Below are 19987 nucleotides of genomic sequence, written 5' to 3'. Positions count from 1 at the left end.
AAGCATATGAGTTTGATGTTTAAAGACTTAAAAATCATAGAACATTTTCATTTCACAAGAGTTTTTTGTAAAAATACAGAAATATTTTTCACTACATTTACTTCGACAAGGTCGGTTTCTCTTGTCATGGTTTGAAAACTTCTGGCTTGGAATGCAGATGACAGCACTAGTCGAATTTATTTGTTTATTCAGTAGTGTCAATCTTAAAAAGTCTACTGTATAAATGATATGTACAACGCACAGTGGTATGAGAATAAAAAAATATGGAAATAAATCTGTAACTTCTAAACCCTTACGCCGATTTGAATGACATTTCACATGCACAAAGAGGAAGTTTTGAATTTGGACCTCATGAGCCCACCAGGAGCGGGACCAGGGGTATGTTTAATTTTTAAAATGATCCCATGAATATTTTTTAACGAAATTTCACAGTTCTGTAGACTTTTCTATTTAAAATGGAAAAATAAAAGCTAATTTTGAAATTTGTTATCAAGTATCCCGCAATTCCCAAAAAAATCTTGAAAAATCCCAAAAATGGGATTTTTTCGTTTTTTGGCTATAATATCCATACTAGAGGCGGGGTTATCGGAACCCTTTACAAAATAATTAAGAACTTATTGGGCCATCTAAAATAGGTTACTATATTTTGATATCGAGTATGTGATTTGAGGATTTTTGCCCTAAAGTTGAATTTTACATAAAAAATAGGCATTTTTTGAATGGACCTGATCCCGTCGGTATCAAAAATTATAAATGTTTTTTTTTCATTTAAAATATTTGGCGTATAGTTAGCTTTTCAAAAAGTACAAATTCATTATACATCATTTTAGAAATTTTTTAGATAACTTAAAAAGAATAAAAGTATTGAATTGATAGCTACTACAAGGTTTTATGTAGTGCTCGACAAGGAGATTCCATGTGTAATTTTTTTTAAATCGGAATACAAACGAAGAAATAGGATCATTTTAAAAATTGAACATACCCGAGGTGTCCTACTTTGGGAACCCCTGGTCCCGCTCCTGGTGGGCATGAGGTCCAAATTCAAAACTTAAACTCGACTACACTTCCTCTTTGCGCATGTGACATTTCATTCAAATCGGCGTAAGGGTTTAGAAGTTGCCGATTTATTTCCCTATTTTTTTATTCTCATACCACTGTGCAACGTTTCATTAATTATGGCTTTTAGTTTCTTGTTAAAGACAAGCATGACATTCCAAATTAACATATATACATTTTAATATATACCTTATATCATTTGCATTACTTAGAAGTAGTTTAGTAATTACTAGATTATAAGCTGATATACAAGTACGCAATTAATAAATATGTCCATGAGTCCTTACATTTAGTAAATAATATGTTTGTAGTAGGCGTAAGTAGTAATTTTTCTTTTTTCTAATACCTTTTTCTTTAACCTATATATTATATGAGGAGCGGAACAAAAAAGGTACTTTTTGGAATTTTTTTACAAATTGATTGATGATAAAAAATTGTATATTTTCAAAAAACCTTTTGTTCTGCGGCTCCTCATATAATCAATTTTAAAGGCCTAACTTCAATAAAAATATTTCATAACATGCAGAACAATGTGAAAGTTGGCACTAATTTCATAAACTAAAATTTGACGTAGACGTATCCAAGGTGTATTCGAGTTTAAGTTATTAAAATGGGACATGTGCCATTATTTTGATTCCCATCCGATTTCAAAGATTTCTATATTTTTGGAAAGCGCTCGGCTAGGACAATCCCTCTTATAATTTACGAGTTATATTCATTTCAAAATTTAAATTTTAAAATTTTGCCATAAATTTTAAAATTTGGTCCGTTTTTTTTAAATATATGAAGTAATTTTGAACCGAATGAACTAAAATTTTAGACAACTAAATTACTAATAATATACTAAAGATTTCAGAGCAATATCAATTATGGATCCAAAAATTAACAATTTTCAATTTAAAATTTCGGAAAATAGGCGAAAATGTGGCTTAACTTTTTTTTAACTCTAAAATCCCATAGCCGGGATCAGAAAACGGAAACCAGATTTGGAAATCTTGATGTATTCCCTATTTATTACCTAAGTATTTTCTCAGCACCGAAGAAAATGTAGACGCTATAAAAAATACCACATTTGGGATTTTCGTTCCAATTTATAGAAGTTGCGGGATTACCTTTGACCTTTAAACAAGTTTTTTTTCATTGAGTTTTGTTAATAAATAAAGATTTTATTACAAGCTAACTGACCCGACAGACGTTGTCATGTTCAAATTAAAAATACGCTTGTGTTCGATTAGTGAATAGTTAAAAAAAAAACGAATTGTTGAATGATAATTTTCAATCATATAGGTGAGCGTTACTGAGAGACAAATAACCTAAGTCTGTTGTCAAAAACCTAAGACTTGCAACAACAGAATACATGTACAATAGAGTGTCCCTTAGAATAAAATTTTTTGAAAAGTTGAAACGGTACCGTTGAAAACTTTCGTAATGACCTAAAATACCACCAAAAAAATTTTAGCTTGTTCTGCCCCGCCGACTTTCGATTTAGTTTTGAGGTGCATTTACAATTTTTTTTAAAAATTTGATATTAAGTAATTACTTTTGCAATTTAATTTAAAAGAATCGAAAAATTGGTTAAAAATTGTTAAAGTTATTAAAAAATCGCCAGCCCATTATCGTGTCTCAGGCCACTAGAACAAGAAATGCAGGAACAAAATTAACATATATTGAGAAATATTAAAACAAAAGTTTATTCTTACTTAAAATATATCCATATTACTTGTATACGAGATTTTATCTTCATAGGATACAGTTATTTTTTTTAAAGGCAGTTTCAAAAATACAATTTAAAATTTTTAAAAATTTTGTTAAACAAATTTCAGAATTTTTTGATCATCACATGGGGATTTATTTATAACACAATAGGGAATAAAAATGTCAAAAAAAGTATGAAAATATCTTTTATAGTTTTTCCGTACCTGCGATATAAATTTTGCGATTTTCGAGAAAAAATAATTTTTTGGCCATATTTTGGCTTATGAGCCGAATTTCCTTACTGTTATTATTTTTAAGTAAAACCAATTCAGAATATTATAGTACAGGTCAATTTAAATATAGTCTGAAAGTTTTCCTTTAATCGGAAAACGTTAACCCTTAAATCGTGAAGGTCAAATGTTTCAATATTTGGAATTTCTAATGGAAAGATATCGAAATTTTATATATTTTTGGGCCGATTTGGATGAAACTTTAGACAAATATAAAATGAAATCTAGTATTTACAATAACAGCACAAAAATGAAAATTAACCTTTCGAGTACTTGGGGTAAAAATTACTGTGTTTTCCGTGATTTTCAAAGTTCAGGGTCATTTGGACCCCAAGTGCTCTTAAGGGCTAATTTTGTACTGTTATTGTAAATACTAGACTTCATGTTATATTTTTCTTAAGTTTCATCAAAATCAGCCCAAAAATATATAAAATATCTTTAACTTTTAAATTAATAATTCAAAGAATATTCTTGTATTTCGTTAACTCATTCTTCGATGAAAAAATTTAAAACATTTTTTCGAAAAATATGTTTCTTCTGTCAGTATTAAATAAAAAGTCTGTCAATAGGGACTTCCGAACTTAACAGCCATAATGTTGAAGCTACATCTGTCGAATTGGCTGTTATTTATACAGTTTGTTTTCCCATATCATTACTGGATGAAATGGACGAATTTGGGACGATACCAATCCAAATGAGATCCAAGAGCGTCAAATGCATCCCGAAAAAGTCATTGTTTGAAATTTGGGCTGGTCAAACAATATTCCGGGGTGTATGGGGTCTAAGTGAAATCATGGAACGATGTTGTCCATTTTCAAAACCAAACAAACCTTATCAACATAGAGTATTTTCATTCAGCTAGCTCAGATCGTTTGAGACCTATCGTGTTTTCAACAACTAGATCGTCTTAGAATCTTATGAGTACCCAGAATATATATACATACTAATGTGGGTCTATGACAAATATTTTGATGTGTTACAAATGGAATGACAAAATCAATATACCCATCTTTTTTGATTGTTTATTATACCCTTCACCATGAGTGGCAAGGGTATACATATGTATATAAGTTTGTCATTCCGTTTGTAATTTCTATATTTTTCATTTGTGACCCCCGAAGTCGATATAGCCTTGTCCGTTTGTCCGTCTTTATGTTGAAATCAACTTTCCGTAGGACAACCTCAATTTTTGGCTTATTTTTAATCTATATCTGTATCACTAATTATAGATATTTAAAAGTCCATTGCAAGGAAGTATATAAGTCTATAGTAATTTGGAACTACAATGGGTCTAAATCTGGAAAAAATATTTTTTAACTCTAATTTTTTTTTACCAAAACAATTTCTGAAATATTTTTTTTAAATTTTGTTTACCTAAAAATATTTAAAATTTGTATTTTAAAGTATAATTTGATGGAGGGTATATAAGATTCGGCACAGCCGAATATAGCTCTCTTACTTGTTTTTAAAATAAATATAATGAATTTGTATTTCGAATAAAATTTTATTTGTTTTGAAAAAAAACTAATAATAACGTTTAATTTAAGAGTAAAAACTATATTATCGAATTTCGCTTCGTCCCTATTATGAAGTTTACAACTTTCAATATTTCATTATACCCTTCAGCTTCGTGAGAAGGGTATATATAAGTTTGTCATTCCGTTTGTAATTTCTACATTTTTCATTTCCGACCCTATAAAGTATATATATTCTGGATCCTTATAGATAGCGGAGTCGATTAAGCCATGTCCGTCTGTCTGTCTGTCTGTCTGTCTGTCTGTCTGTCTGTCTGTCTGTCTGTCTGTCTGTCTGTCTGTCTGTCTGTCTGTCTGTCCGTCTGTCTGTCTGTCTGTTGAAATCAATTTTCTGAAGGCCCCAGATATCTCCGGGATCCAAATCTTCAACAATTCTGTCAGACATACTTTCGAGAATTTTGCTATTTAAAATCAGCAAAATCCGTCCATAAATAACGGAGATATGAGCAAAAATCCGAGACAACCTCTGAAAATTTCATCAAAAAACACAATGTATTGCATGCTTTGACAAAAAAACAACAAAACGTATGTTTGGATGTGCAAGTTTTGTGTATTTTGTTTTTTTTTTGTGTTTTGTTTCTTTTGGCATTGTTGTTGTTTTTTATACAACTAAACGTTTGTTTGGTTGTGTGTTGGTTTTTTTTACAAAAAAGCAACAAAACGTATGCTTGGTTGTGCATGCTTTGCGTATTTTGTTTTTTTGTGTGTTTTGTTTCTTTTGGCGTTGTTGTTGTTTTTTATACAACTAAACGTTTGTTTGGTTGTGTGTTGGTTTTTTGACAAAAAAGCAACAAATCGTATGTGTGTTTTGTTTCTTTTGGCGTTGTTGTTTTTTATACAATTAAACGTATGTTTGGACGTGTGTTGGTTTCATTGGCTTGCGTATTTTGTTTTTTCTTTTGGTGTTTTGTTTCGTTTGGCGTTGTTGTTGTTTTTTGTGTTCTTGATAAATTTAGGATGCTGTACGCTGAAAGTGGGCAATGTACATACATATATACTAATTATAAAAAATAATAATGCATCCACAACAAAGGTGAAGGGTATATAAGATTCGGCATAGCCGAATATAGCACTCTTACTTGTTTTATTTTTATTTTATCCAGTTTTGTATATATTTAATAATAGTATTAAGCAAAATATCTAATTTACCACATATTTAAATGCAAGTTGTTTTAAATATTTTTTTATATATATCCGTGCATGTATCTGTCAAATACGTTTAAAACCTGTAAACAAATTATTAAATTTAAGCACATCATTATTGCCTGCTTTTTCATAGTCTTTTTTCACTCATATTTATTTATTTATTAGACATTCGCCCCTTATTTAGATACAAAGCAAACTAACCAAAATTTTTCTCTCTCTTTCTTCTATTCTTGTTTTTTTTAACAAACATTTTCTTTTTCTCAATTATTCATAATTATATTTAGCAAAAGCTTAAATCCAAAACAGAAAACTTAAACAAAAACGTAGAAAAATCATTTATCAAGTAGATTTGTGATAAAAGAAAATCATTTAAATAAATAAGCAAGAAATAGTTTTTATGCAAAAAAAACTGTGGTGATAAATAAAAGTATTTAACTGCTGCTTAGAACTGAATCAAAAATCAGAATCAAATTATTAAACCAAAAAAGCACTTGCAACAAAACGGGCAACAAAAGCCACAAAAAGAAAACAGTGCAACGTTAACAAAATAAATAAATTACAGCTGCAATTAACATTAATATCACACACACACACATACATATACACACACAAACTCAATAACTTTTTTTAATTTGCCAAACTTAATTAACACCAACAAATTTCTATATAAAAAAAAGCACCAACATTTTCAAAATAAATAAAATACACCAATAGCCCCTAAATCACGTAGAACAAAACCCTGTGGCATAGAAACGACACCAAACGCCTCAGAAACATTAACTACAACTTCACCACCACCACCAACATCAACGGTAGCAGCACCGTCACAACAACAGCTACACAACCACCACCACCAACTACTACAGCAACAGCAATCCAAAATTACGACCACAACGAAAAAGAACAACCCAACCTCGGCACCTCATACACAAAACAACGTCATGAATACGAACAAAGTGAAAAAACGTGATACCGATTTATGACTGGTGCGTACCAAGGGTGCCCTGGGCTTGGGCACTAGCAGCGGCAGTCGCTACAAAGTGACCGCACGCTGTGTACCGGAAGTTAGTATAACATCGCCCGTAACACCACCCACAGAGAGTCAGTACGGTTGTGGCAGTAGCAGTACTAGTAGTAGTAATAATCGTAGTAGTAATAGTTGTAGTAATAATCATCATGTTACGGCAACAGTCCCTTCATCAACAACACAGCCACAGCCACCACAATCACAACAACATCATCAACAACAACCATCAACACTACCAACAGCAACAACTACAACCACTACTCCATCACTTAGTTTTTCACAAGCCCAATATTTTAGTTTTCCCAACAACACAACCACCAACATAAACACCAACAACATTTACAATAAAAACAACTTGAAATACAACAACAACAATAATAATTATAACAACAATATTAATAACATCAACAACATCAAGAATTTGAAGAATACAATAAGTCAGGCAAACAGTAAAAGTAAAAGTACATTTGATTGCTTGCCCAACCACAGAAACGTAACTAATTCCACAATTTTATCCTCAGGAGCGACTTTAGTAGAGGAGGAGGATTTCAATGAACTTACCGCCGTACCCACAGCCGCAACACAAGCAACAACACAAGCAACAACACCAGCAACAACAACGCCAGCAAACATTGTGATAGCAGCCAACAACACCCCAACAACCACCACCACCACCAATAACGACTCGACCAAAGGGAACAATCGCAAAGTGTCCAGACATTTGCCACCGCTGAAACTACAAAGTAACGCGGCTACCTTAATAACGCCGTCGGCTGGTCAGGGGCCCTGTTCGACAATTGCAGCCACCGTAAGAAATGTGTTGCAACGTCAACAGGCCTCTTCAACAAGTCCAACACAACAACAACAGCAGCAGCAAACAAAATCAAAACGTACGGCCACAACGACGAATATAACCGCCGCAAAAGACGACGACTTCAATACACAGGCCAACGAGCATACGCCTCTGTTCACGGACCTGCAAAGAGCTCAGCAACAGCAACAGCTAACGCAAACGCCTACATCGTCGGCCTCGTCAACAGCTTCGCCCAACTATAGCATAATTGCGAATTATCAAACAAACGTTTTAAACACCACCACCGTTGCTGCCTCTACTGCCATCCCCAATTACAACAACAGCTCCGCCAACACAACCACCACCAACAATCACACCTTTAGTACTACTGCTGCTACTACTGCAACGACTACCACCTATTCGCACAACTCGAAAACAACACGTTCCTGGCCAGTGATCTATCGCAATCCCCATCACTACGACTACGAGGCTCTCTATGCGCCCAATGCCAATTTGAGAGCGAACCAACAGCAATACGCGGCTCCCTCAGTTACCTTCAAACAGAACTGCTATTCGAATCAATTCAAACAGTCGATTGTCTACTCGTCCAGCAATGAGGACTTGACTACCATTAATGAATGCGGGTCAGCGGATGGTGTGGTGGCAAATGGTAATGGTGGTAGACACAGCAGCAGTGGCAGCAGCAGTATTTTTGGTGGTGGCAATAGCAATCCCAGCTGCAGTAATCTCCAGAAACTCAATCAACAGCAGCAGCAACAACAACAACAAACGACTTGTTACTATTTTTCACCTTCGCGACACAATAGCATTTATGAACATCCCTCGGCTGTTGTCGCCAGCTCTCTACAATTCGATCCTCATACATCGGCCGCTACAACAGCAGCTGCGGCCGCTGCGGTCGAGTCCATACGACGCAGCAAAAGTATTCTGTTGCGCAACAGCAGTTGTTCCTCGAAAATTATGCATCAATCAAGTGGCGGCGGCAGTGGCGGTGGCAACCTAGACAGTCCCACCTCGCTTAATTCGGCCATGGATGTGACCAGTAATGTTGGCTCCTCAACATGTTGCTCAAGTTGTTGCATGGGCCCGCCGCCTGTGCTCTTCCTTTTTGTCACTCTGCTGATGACAACCAGTGCCACGGCGATGCTATGTGCTGCCATTATGACGGATCATTGGGAACATGTCAAATGGGATCGTATTAGTTTAGATCGTTATTCGAATCGTTCAAATTTACAGCTCGAATGGATAATGGAGGATAAGGTGGCGATGTTGAAACCGGATAAGAGAGGTGAGTAAATCATTAGTTGGTGTATTAGACATTGATATAAGGCTTCCAAGGTATAAATAAAGGTGTTGGTCTTTACATGTTCAAATTCTCATCAGACTAGCGACACTATAATTCTGAAAGGGCATGTTGAGTAAATCATTTTTGTAGAATAAACTTATGGTCCAGCTGGTCTGAATTTTTTTTTACAGTGGGTCAAAGTTTTAATTTTTTGATCGAAGGTAGCATTATAATAACTGAAAAAAATGTTGCAAGTTAATATCTGAGAGAATTCTTATTGTCAGAGTTATATTGTGGAATTTTATGGGGATCCCTTTTGTGGAAGATCTTAACCCCCTATCTCCTCTCTTTAGGGGTCAATTTGTCCTTTCAAAAAGGACATTTAAGAATAAAAATATTCTACGAAATTTTTTGCCGTAAAATTTCATGTTCCAACTTATATAAATATAAGTTGGAACATGAAAAAATGGTCGTATTTTTTACGTATCATGTTATGCATACATTTCAGCCATTTCTATAAAGTCAATCTTCGTTAATATTAATATTCCTCTATTTATTATATTTTGGAATTTGTTTAATAGCCGAGTGTACTCCTCGAATATTTGCAATGTATTATGCTTATTCCGCCTTATCTGCATCCGAATTAAAATATGTAGTGCTCTTAATCTATACGGACTGCATTCTTAACTCTCTTGGCAGATGTCTGAGAAACTATATTTTTTAGGGATTTTATATTTACAATTTCAGTCTTCCGCTTTCAGTATTTCTTGCTGTTTAAGTTATTAAAATTGGTCCTACAAATGCTCCAGGGGACTCAATGTAGGGTACCATCGACATGTAAAATATTTAAACACGTGCTATATTTTGGTTTACCATCCGATTCCCATCCCAAAGATTTTTATATTTTTGGAAAGTGCTCATCTAGCATGTGCTATTTATCTCTTATAATTTCCGAGTTATAGGCATTTCAAAATTTAAATTTTAAAATTTAGTCATACCTTTTTCCGCTTTTTTAAAATATATAGGGCGTACTTTTGTACCGAATCGAAATTTTTTGTTAGTAAGACAACTAAATTACCAATAATATACAAAATATTTCAGAGCAATATCAATTAAGGATCCAAAAATAAACGATTTTCAATATAAAAATTTAAAAGATAGTAGATTTTTGGTGTTTTTTAGGCGAAAAGGTGACTTAATTATTTTTCTTTTAAAAAAAAAATGTCTTTAAGAATATACAACAATTTTATGTTTTTCTGTAAGGTATCTTTACGGAGAACATTTTGGTATAAAAAACATTTCCAATTGTTGTTAATGTGTCGCCCCTATGCCCATCGGAATTCGACCAATTTTTTATCAAAATTTCAAATTTGGGCCACTTGTTCTAAAATCCCAAAGCTGGAATCAAAAAACGGAAAGCAGCTTTGGAAACCTTGATGTGTTTTCTATTTATCCCCAAAGTATTTTCTCAGCCCCGAAGGAAATATGGACCCTATGAGCAAAATTGTAAAAAAATATCATTTTTGGGATTTTTGCTCCAATTTTCAGGAATTGCGAGATTCCCTTTAACCTTTTAACAAGTTTTTTTACACTTTGTTATTTAGAATGGCAAAATTAAAAAACGTTTAAAATTTCATTGAGTTTTGTTAATAAATAAAGATTGTATTACATTTTACATATTTATTGAGTTTCTAAAACTAAAATTTGTATCAAAATTTTATTAGGACCAATTTGATCCACATTTATTTCGAACTATTCTTTTTTTGTTTAGATAAGTTAATTTTTGGTCTTACAAAAAAAAATTAAAGTCAATATCTCAATTAGACTCAAAAATATGCCACTTTTAAAACTCAGTCCTTCAAAAATATTCCACATTTTCAGATTTTTTTTTTTTGATAAATTTTTTTAATATTTTATTCAACAACAAGTCAATGGTTCTGACCAAAGAATAATAACATAAGTCGGTTGTCAAAAAAAAACCTAACTATAAGAATGTATTATATGTATTGGTCAAAGAATAATAACAAGAAGTGAAACGCTGTCAAAAAAACCTAAGTCGGTTGTCAAAAAAAACCTAACTATAAGAATGTATTGGTATCATTTTATTTATATGTATTGGTTTCAAACCACTTTCACCACACTCCTCAAAAACACAGAGTTGTAAAAAAGCGACCTTAAAAATTATAACAAAATTTTATTACAAAATTTCAAACAATTCTCAAATTATTTGAATGATATTTGATCTGGAGAGGTTTTATAAATAGATTTTTCCGCTTTTTATTCCATAATTTCTGCAAAAATTAAGTTTATTTAAATTTTTTTTATTAATTTCCAATACGAAATTTTACAAATGTGTTTATTTTAGTTTTTATTTCAACACCCAAAAAATTAATGTCAAAAAAATTAAAAAAATATTTTTTTTCTTTTGTGGAAAATATACACGTTTCGGTTATTTAAATGGTTTAAATGTGTGGAAAAAATAATACAAATATTATGTGATGGTGAAAGTGTGTGTTAGAATTGCAATTTTATGCAATTTTCAAGAAAAAGTTTTGAAGTTAAATCTCTCTCTCAAGTGTGTTGAATTTACATACTACTTGTATGTGAGCATGGTAGAACCAACCAGGTACAATTATTAGGGAGAGTTTTCAATATTTACCCCTACAACGTCAAATAACACATTTACTCTCATCACTTTTTATTTTGTTTTCGCAATGTTTTGCACGTTATATTAAAACTAACACATATTTATTTGGAAAAAAATTAATTTGAATTGAATATTTCACAAAAAAAAGTAAATACACAAAAATTTGTTTAATTTATTTATTTTTGTCTTAGACGTTTCGTTTTGTTTTTTTTTTTCTAATTTTTTTAATTTTCTTTTGTTTGACGTTATAGGGAATGTATAATTGAGAACGTACTTTTTTAATAATTGTACCTTGCTTGTTCTGCCATGGTATGTGAGAAGAGAGAGAAGTTGTTGTTGTAGAAAAAATGAGAGGCTTCCCTTCTTGTTATTCTTTGGTATTGGTTTTCAAACCACTTTCACCACACTCCTCAAACACACAGAGTTGTAAAAAAGCGACCTTAAAAATTATAACAAAATTTTATTAATTGTAATATTATAATTTAAAAATTCTCAAATTATTTGGATTATATTTGATCTGAGGAAGTTTTATAAATAGATTTTTCCGCTTTTTATTACATAATTTCTGCAAAAATTAAGTTTATTTGAATATTTTTATTAATTTTCAATACGAAATTTTACAAATGTGTTTATTTTAAAAAATTAAGGCTTCCCTTCTTGTTATTCTTTGGTTCTGACTTAGTCACATTTTATACTAAAATATGAAAAAGTGAAATTTTTTTTTGAAGGACTGAGTTTTAAAAGTGGTATATTTTTGAGGCTAACTGAGATATTGACTTGAAATTTTTTTGTAAGACCAAAAATTAACTTATCTAAACAAAAAAAATTTTTTCGGAATAAATGACCCTTGTTTACCACATGACCCATTTTCTCCGATTCGATTTGGATTATTGAGATAGCTTCAGATGACATAAACTCATTTAAACATACGTATGTATGCATCTTCTAACCTCGAGTACTGCATGGACTCGTCTTTAATCAGTCCTATCCGATATAGGACTGATTATCTCAGTTGCATGTCATCAATGACTAGCAACTGAGATAAATGTTCAACCCATTTCCTTTGCACTCTTACTATCCTCTCGCTTTACGAAATAAATCTCAGGAGTTTATGTATACACTCTATATGATCCTCGCCAACGTCTTTAAATATCTCCGACGATATTAATCGGCTCCAGACACTTTCTAATTTTAAGCCGAAATATGACTGTACCTCCTGTACATCAACTTCAAAATGTCCTACTTTGTTATCTCTAATTGCGTCATAAAGTACTAACAAATGAGAGAAATTGTCTATACATTACCTTTGTTCCATTCTTATCCGTACATAATTTCCTTGTAATTATCTCAGTATCCTTTCATAATATTTCTGGACTCATTTCTCTCTCCTGTCAAAACGGGATCCCTTCGACTCTACTTGATTGATCGCACGTAGTGAACTACCACGTAAACCAACCTATCTCCTGTAATCTTCGATCTTGTTCAGCTCAACGATTCCGTATAATCTTTCATCTCTCATAATTCGTTGTATGTAATTGTTTCATCAATAACTAGGAACTGAGTGAAATGTTCTACCCATTTTCTTTGCACTATTCTTATCCTTAAAGGAGAGGAGGCCCATTCCTTGTAATTATCTCAATATCCATTCATAACATTTGTGGGATCTTTCATATATTTCTCGATTTCCTGAACATCGTTTAGCACAAAGATTCCATTACGAATTCGATTCCACTTCGTTATTTGCAATTTAGTCATCAGGGACTGGCAAACTGAGGTAGGCAAGTTGTGGAAAACGAAGATCATTTGTGGCCTCTTTTATCTCTCTTTTATCTCTCATATATTTCTCGATTTCCTGAACATTGTTCAGCACAAAGATTCCATTACGAATTCGATTCCACTTCGTCATTTGTAATTAAGTCATCAGGTACTGGCAACTGAGGTAGGCAAGATGTGGGAAACGGAGATCAAATATAAAGAGCTTGAGAAACTTTACGGGTTTACAAAAGTGTATTATTCTTCAAAAATAACCTATTGCCATTTCTGTTAAAAAAGGCTTTTTGTAAGCCACATAGATACTTATTATTTTCCTATAAAAACTGAGTAATGTGAAATGCGAAACTACTTAATTTAAATCTAACAAATCCTCATTTTAAATCTAACAATAATTGATTTTCCTGGCAAAAAAAATCTTACAAATTCCGCTCTTAAATTATGAATGTTTAAATTTAAACTGATTCTTAGTAATTTTATGTTTCATAAACTCTAAATTCTCAATGAAGTGTTTGCTTTAACTTTGTGAAATTTAAAAAAAAGAAACATAGTTGTTATCTTTCCTAAAGTAATTTTTCATTATTTCACAAAACATCCTTCCTCTTAATGCTTGAATAATTTCCTCAAATACAAAAACTGCTCTTAAGCATGTAACTACATAGAATTATATAAATACTAAAGTGTTTATACAAAACTTATGTAGTTTGTGTGTAAGTATGTATATATTAGGGTATTCAATTAATCGGGTTTCTGATTTAATCAGTTAATCGAGCAAATAATTAATCGAGGTTTAGATTTAATCGGTTAATAATCGGTTAATTTTAAATTATTCGAAAAGAACAAAAGCAAACAAAACAGAACATTTCAACAAAACAATAAATAAAAATGTGAGTTTTTTAGGATTTTAGGGAGATCTTCTGAAATAATCTTTTAAACAAAAGAATATAATTTAAATGATTTCTTTTTTAACGAATTATTGCTAGAAGGGAATGTTTACGAGTTGAGAAATAAATTGTGTGTGTTTAAAACTATATTTCTATATAAAGTTAAAAAAAAACAAATTTCGGTTAATCGACACAAATTAATCGGTTTATTTGTTATTTGGAAATCATCAATTTTGAATTATTCGAACAGTTAACCGACCGGAATTAATCGGTTAATCGATTGAATACCCTAGTATATATGTACCTAGAAACATGCAACATAAAATAAATATTAATGTCTTCTTTCTTATGCTTTTTTTAGTTCTGTATGAGGCATATTAAATCGTCATTATACAAGACGTCAAAGTAACTTTTATCCAAATTCTTTGGAAAAAAAAGAAAAACTAAATAAACAGAAAACTAAATCGTCAAGCGCACAACCTTGACCTTATTCAGAAAGAGACATGTAAGACATTTACTCGTGTATATAACAACTGCATACAAACTCATTCACATTTCTACCTTTATACTTAGATACATATAGTATACTATATACTTGTAGTCTAAACTCTAAAAATACAGTGCTTTAACCTTTAACTGGGAGAGACATTAATTCTACCACAGTGCTAACCTTCTTCCCCTAGTCTCTATCTAAAAACAAAGTTAGCAAAGGCAAAAGAAAATAAAGTGAAAAAACTAAATAATAACGAAATGAACTTCACGTTTGTAGCAGAACAGAAAAGTTTTGTTTCCATTTCAATGCTGGTTGCTTGGAAGGCAGGCATGCGAAACCATAGGAAAAAAACAAGTAAGAGTTGTTATATTCGGCTGTGCCGAATCTTATGTACCCACCACCAAGAGTTTTTTGGTCTAGTTATTCTCAAAAGCGGATCTTATGTGGGCTGATCTTTACATACATACCACTGATCTGCATAAAATATTGGTCTAATATCAATTATAAAAAGACACTTATGGTCCTTATATTGGAACTTTGGGCCTACATTAATAAAATTAGGAAGATTGGTAGGTTAACGAGTTTTTCGAAAGTGGTCCTTATATGGGAACTATGACCAATTATGGACCGATCATCATTAAATTTGCTACATTACTTTTATTCACGTTAGCATTTTAATCACGTTAGCTTTTTAAAATATGTAAATTATCAAAATTTACAAAAAAAATCAAATATGGACTTTCGAAAAAATAGCAAAAGTCTGCTTTTACACACAGCAATTTTACTTGAAGCAAGTCTCTTCGATTCCCTTTTAAACTTGCTCGTCTGTTTACAATCAGCAAGTCTGTGTTAAATTTTGTATGCCAAAAGATATTAGACGCCATTGTGAAAATGAGAAAACAAAAGAGAATTGAAGAGACTTGCCAGTTCAAGCAAGTGTGTACCCCTTTTCTTTCTTCTTGCCTCTCTCTCTCCTATAAACTCTAGACTTGCGCAAGAAAACTTGCCCTGTGTAAAAGCAGCCAAAGATCTAAAAGTTCATCGTCATACTGTTTCAAAAGCCATTAAACAGTATAATTCCTTATACTTGAACATTGAAAGAAAACCCTGGATCAGGAAGAAAACCAGATATTGGTAAGGCAAAATATATCGAACAACTCTTTCGAAGAGCACCTAAGATTTATATCAGAAAAGCAGTTCGTAAAGTTAAATGCTCTGATTATTTTGTGCGCAGAGCCACAGCTAATGCTGGGTTGAAGTTGTATAAAGTTCAGAAAGTTCCAGATCACAATGCGGTAAAGAACTTAGAAGCAAAAGAACGAGCGAAAAAATTTAGGTCAAATTTAATGTACTTGTAGACTTTCCACAACTTCCGGGAACAATCCCGAAAAAAACATACAAATTATACGATTTTTCATGTCGAATTTTAACCTGATACCGAAATTTAAGAGTGGACTTTATATGGGGGCTATGGTCAAATATGGACCAATCCATGGTTTCTTTTTCGTCAAACTTATTTTTACTGAATTTTGTATGGATCTGCTATGGCATTTATGAACCAAAGATTCTTATTCCTGGAAAAAATTGCAATGAGGGCTAAGAGAAATCATGGACCGATTCTTACCATTTTCAATAGAGCTTGTCCTTTTATTATAGAAACAATGTGTGATTGGTTTATTTAATTCGATATATATTTAAAGAAAAAAGCAAAACATTTTTCAAATTTTGACAGATTGACCGTTTTGAATACCAAACATTTCTGAACAAAGAATATTTAAGTTAAACTACATCCTCCTACAGCCTTCCATCGTGACCCAATTGAGCCAACAATATACGGACAAACTGACCGACATATCTAAATTGTCTTAGAATTTTATAGGACCTCAGAATATATACATTTTTGTTTTGTTCTACGACCAATATTTCGATATGTTACAAACTGAATGACAAAATCAAAATACCCCAAAATTTTGGTGGTGGGTATAAAAACTATCTTTAAGTTGAGTGTTATACCCTACGTTACATGAACTACTACTTACTAAGGAATTGAAGATTAAGTTTTATGCTTAAAGAAAATATAAACTTTTTATTATAAAGTACAAGTAATATCTTAATTTAAAGTTTGTATTGGTTTTTATCAGTACATCATGACCGGTTCTTTAAGTGGATTAAAGGGTTTTTTAATCACAGGCAGTAAACTTTTTTAAATTGGACTCATTGTGACCTTTCACAATGACAACAATATTCTGAAACATTATAACTTCTAGTTTTGTACCGATTGAGGGGACGTAATATATCCAACTTCTTGATTTACATCAAACAATCGAATTGAATCCACTTTGATAGGACAAGGACATTTATCGAGACAAGTAAAATGAGTACTTAACCCTAAGGTATCTAATAAAGTCACACAGTCACCTCAGTTCCCTGAAGTTTCCGCTGGTTTAATCGAAGTATACTACAGTACATATTTATCTAAAAATATGTTGAAACATTTGTATTCCTTGTCACACCCCGACAGCTGTGACAATAAATGTTGAAAGCTCCTTGACTAATGTTTTAAATAGTTCTGATGGTATTCAATCAGCTCCAGCCTTTGTTCATTTTTGAAGACGACTTATGGCTATTCTAATCTAGATTCGGAACTGTGGAAATATGTGACATCTAGATATTTTCAATCCCGAAATCCCTGGTAATTGTGCGAGAATTCCCGGAAATTATTTTCCTTAGTTTTATTTTAAGTTTCTTGAACATGACTTTCTCTAAAAGATTCTTAAAGCTCCAAAGAAAATTCATACAACAACAAATATTTAACCCAAATAGACCAATAACAAGTTCATTATTAAAGTTATTCCAAAAACCCGAGAAGGTTCAGGGCTGTCACAGAATTCTATTCCCATCGAAAGTGGAATTATTTTAGGATTTAGCATTTCCACAAAAAGTAAAACGAAAATTTTTGGAATAAAACTACCTTCGGTTAAATTGCATTTTGTTTAATATTTTTGGGTTTTCTTCAAGTTTTAATTAACATTTAAAACTCAAAATTGGAGTCTAACGAAGGTAGAACAAAATCTAATGGAAATTGAAGCCATTCCGATACAAATGACAAATGGTGAATTAGAATTAGAAATCGAGTAATTTTTTTTCATTATATTAAATGATTATTGGATTTTTTTAGTTGTATCCACTTACATTTTAAAACCAAACACATTTCTTAGATTTTTAAGGAAGCCTACATTCTTAATATTTAATAATTTGTTCTATGCGGAAATTCCCGGGATCCCGGGAAATTTTAAAATTAATCCCGATTTCCCCGGAAATGGAAAAGTGCGGAAAATTATTGTGTAATTGTGTAATTAGGAACCAGAAACTGGCTGAAATGTTCTTCCCATTTCCTTTGCACCATGCTCATTCTTACAAGAGAGGAGAGCCATTCCTTGTCATTATGTTTGTCTCAGTATCATTTTATTTATCAATGACTTGAATAGCTGGAAATTTAGAGAGATGACAAAAGTTTCATCCTTTCCATGTCAAACATATTTTCGACGGAAAATTTTCAATGTTGATCATGACTGGACAGAATAATATGGATAACTATCATAGCGAAAGTCCTTTAAAAATCTTGACTGTTGGTTCTAAAACGAGGAAAGGAATATTATCAGGCTGAAATTTCGGCCATAAAAGGTTTTAGCCTGTTATACTGTTAGCCAGGCTGCCCTGAAATCTATTAGGATTACTTATACAACATCCATTTTGATGCAGGAATGCCGAGCATCTCTCAAAGAGATGGCGGAATCTAGTTGCGGTGATCACGGGTCACTGATTGTTGGGATTGCACTTCTGAAGAAGTTGTCACAAAGTGGAAAAGGAGGGCACCTTCTCTGCCTTAGCCGATCTAAGATTTGGAACGTTAGGTAGCTTCTTTTTACAATAGCTAGCGAACCTATCACAGATGGACATCAGAAAAACAAGTGCAACTGAATGATTTTCTTAAGGACTCAATACGGTTGAAGGAGGTACTGATTTGTGTGTTCTCTTAATCTCAGCAATTTCTTTCATGGTATCACAACGAGACCGACTATGATGGACACAACCTAACCTTATCAGTCACCTGAAGGTTCCACATTTAATAGTATCACGGGGTAACTCATTTTAACTCTGAGTTATATGTTTATTAGTTTATGTATATGAAAAGTCCAGTCCAAGAGTCCAGCAATGCAAGCTCACAGTTCCGGAATCATCGTAGTTTGAATATTGGTTTTTGGTTAGTGTGAGCTTACTCCTAGACCACTTTCTCTACCGAGTTTCTGAAATAATGGTTCATGACATCGGCAGTTACATAGCCAAACACCGCTATTGTAATCTTACCAGCTATTGATTGTGATTTTTAGTTAATTTTTGATATTTTTATGAACTTCGTGGACATTAGTATTGGTTATATGAAAATTACGAATCATGTTCGTCCTTTGATGCCTAGGAGTGCCGACCTAGCCAGTGGCCTACATTAATCTAATATCTATGATAGTAAGATTCAAAGAATTATTGTACATATTCCGTTTCTGGTATAACAAAAAGGACTTATAATAAGACAGGAAAGAAACATATTTTTTTCACGAATCTTTAACACGAGTGTTATTTGAGTTTCATGCAGAGCTCTTAATAATATTTTTTTGTCACAGCAAGCTTAGCTTTCGTTTCTATGTCTACCTCTATGATCAAACATTTTAAAAATTATACTTTTCTCTTTAATTTCAAATGAATTTTTAATAGGGTGTTTTAAATTCTAAATACATTTGAAATAAATATTAATTTCTTACCTTCTCAATGAATGATACAAAAACACGCACACATCCCCTACCATAAAGGGGAAACTTGTAACATTTATGTTGACAGTATGATGATTTCGGGTTCTTGAAAATTGTCAGTCTACAAAAAAAAATAAAGAATACAATTAAATTTAAGAATTTTATAACAAATAACACGTTAAAGACCTTGGCAAGGTTACTAAAATAATAATTTATAAAATAAAAATTATTATTTTTTTCTATCGTTCTAGCTGATCATCGTTTTCGTCGTGATAATCTATTTTTGGTGCCAATGCATGGTGGCATTTGGACTCTATGTATAGATCTTCCTCTACATGAAATACAAGAACTGAGAAGACATCCAAAATTTCCCCGAAGCGCACCGACATGCCTTAACTATTTGGCTGGCTCAACGGAAAATGCCCGTGGCGAGGAGCAGCGCAACGATTGGCAACATAGTGAGTCACAGACCACATTGCAGCCTCATTTAAGTACGTATGGTACAATCTAGGTGTAAATTTTGTTTGTCTCTATATCTGT

The 19987-nt window shown here is 32.3% G+C and overlaps 1 protein-coding gene across 1 annotated transcript in view; it reads left to right on the top strand.

The window, feature by feature from the left end:
- Positions 1–19987, top strand: part of LOC135963670 (probable serine/threonine-protein kinase cdc7) — a 51740-nt gene extending 31753 nt beyond the window's left edge. The window contains exons 2-4 of the mRNA XM_065515619.1: positions 6437–6678; positions 6721–8851; positions 19699–19987. Coding sequence (XP_065371691.1) covers positions 6437–6678; positions 6721–8851; positions 19699–19958 — 2633 coding nt within the window. The 3' untranslated portion in view covers positions 19959–19987. The remainder of the gene's footprint in view (positions 1–6436; positions 6679–6720; positions 8852–19698) is intronic.

The sequence above is a fragment of the Calliphora vicina genome, chromosome 1 (assembly GCF_958450345.1).
Source record: "Calliphora vicina chromosome 1, idCalVici1.1, whole genome shotgun sequence".
Lineage (NCBI taxonomy): Eukaryota > Metazoa > Arthropoda > Insecta > Diptera > Calliphoridae > Calliphora > Calliphora vicina.
This window is presented reverse-complemented; position numbering and strand designations above follow the sequence as displayed.